General features: G+C 35.5%; 1 protein-coding gene across 1 annotated transcript in view; it reads left to right on the top strand.

Annotated features, from left to right (window-relative positions):
- The window catches only part of LOC111366932, a 17,241-nt gene that overhangs the window by 10,081 nt on the left and 5,753 nt on the right, over nt 1-1,407 (top strand). The window contains exons 12-15 of the mRNA XM_022987615.1: nt 344-516; nt 989-1,033; nt 1,121-1,217; nt 1,301-1,329. Coding sequence (XP_022843383.1) covers nt 344-516; nt 989-1,033; nt 1,121-1,217; nt 1,301-1,329 — 344 coding nt within the window. The remainder of the gene's footprint in view (nt 1-343; nt 517-988; nt 1,034-1,120; nt 1,218-1,300; nt 1,330-1,407) is intronic.

The following is a 1,407-nucleotide window of genomic DNA, read 5'->3' as shown; positions in this document are numbered from 1 at the left end:
AGGAAGTGAATTGCAGCTTACATACAAATTGCAGTGATTAGCATTCAGCTGTTATTGTACTTGCAAAACTCGTTTGAAGATTTATGCACTTCCAATTTCGCTTACTGAACCTTATGTACTAGAAAACGAAGGGTGTCTCTTTGCTTTTCCAATCTAATATGTTTTTCATGTTTATTAATTTCATCTTTTTATAATTTTGTCCATGACATTCATTATTTTTCATGATTATTCATCATGTAATCATGTTATACGTGCACTGTCATTTTAGCGGCGCTTCAATGGAGACTTTGTTTCTTTCACCAATTTCTGAATAATGAATGGCTCTTGCAATTATTATCTGTAGGTCAGAGTCATTTTCTTCTCGACAACTGGAGAACGTGCTACTCCATTCATTCGTCAGGCTGCTAAAGACTATTGGGCATATGCCACTTTTGCATTTGCTTTATGGAAAGAAGAAGACTCTTCTTTTTGGTGGAATATGTACGTGGACTACCTTCTTTATTTCCTTTTCTCTGGGTAGATTGGATAGCTTTTTTCCCTGTATGGTATTAAGTTCTGTGATTTTTTTCCTCAATAAAACTACCACAAGGGCAGTATTTTATCGAAAGCAAAGAGAAAGAGAGGGCTAAATTTCCAATCAATCTTAAAAATTCTTCTTTTGTGTAATTAATGTTGATGAATTTCAAGTTTGCTAATAACATAGACAGCTTATTCTTAGCATGGTAGAAATAATGCATGTTTCTTACGCAATTAGTTGATCGATTTTATTTCATAATATGTTATGTCTTCCTCTTGAATTTCATTGCAATTGTACTGTTTATGAGACTCCATATCTTATGAGTTAAACGGACTTAGCATCCGGGGGGGAACTAAACATGTGTGTCCACAAATTCTAGTCATCGGATGTGAGTTGGCTGTTTGAGATCTTTATTTCTCCAGCCTTCACGTGCAATATATATCTCAATAACTAATTGTTTGGTTCTGGAAGTTGCTCCAATTACAACAAACCAAACGCTATTCCCTATGAATTGTGGTCAGTTGCATGAATCGATTTTGCCATTCCGTATGGTTAAGGGTTGCTGCAATAAAAAGGTGTACAATGATTTCTATCACATAACAGTGTCTCACGCTGGCTGCTGACCAAACTGGCAAAACCCTCCTCCTTTATTCCAGGGTTGAGTCCGGCTATGAAAAAAATTCTTACTGCTGCATTAAAAGTGAAAAAGAATGATAACTAAGTTTAGGAAAAAAGTAAGCTGGATACCATTCTATTATTGAGTCTGAGAACCCTGTATGTCAGGTTTCAGAGCTGTCCACGAATTTGAAGAGGTAAATGGTTAAAAGGCTCAAATTCATCCTATTTTTTTTCCCTGGCATAATCCTCATTTGATTTCTCGATATAATATG

This window comes from Olea europaea, chromosome 18 (assembly GCF_002742605.1).
Source record: "Olea europaea var. sylvestris chromosome 18, O_europaea_v1, whole genome shotgun sequence".
NCBI lineage: Eukaryota > Viridiplantae > Streptophyta > Magnoliopsida > Lamiales > Oleaceae > Olea > Olea europaea.
This window is presented reverse-complemented; position numbering and strand designations above follow the sequence as displayed.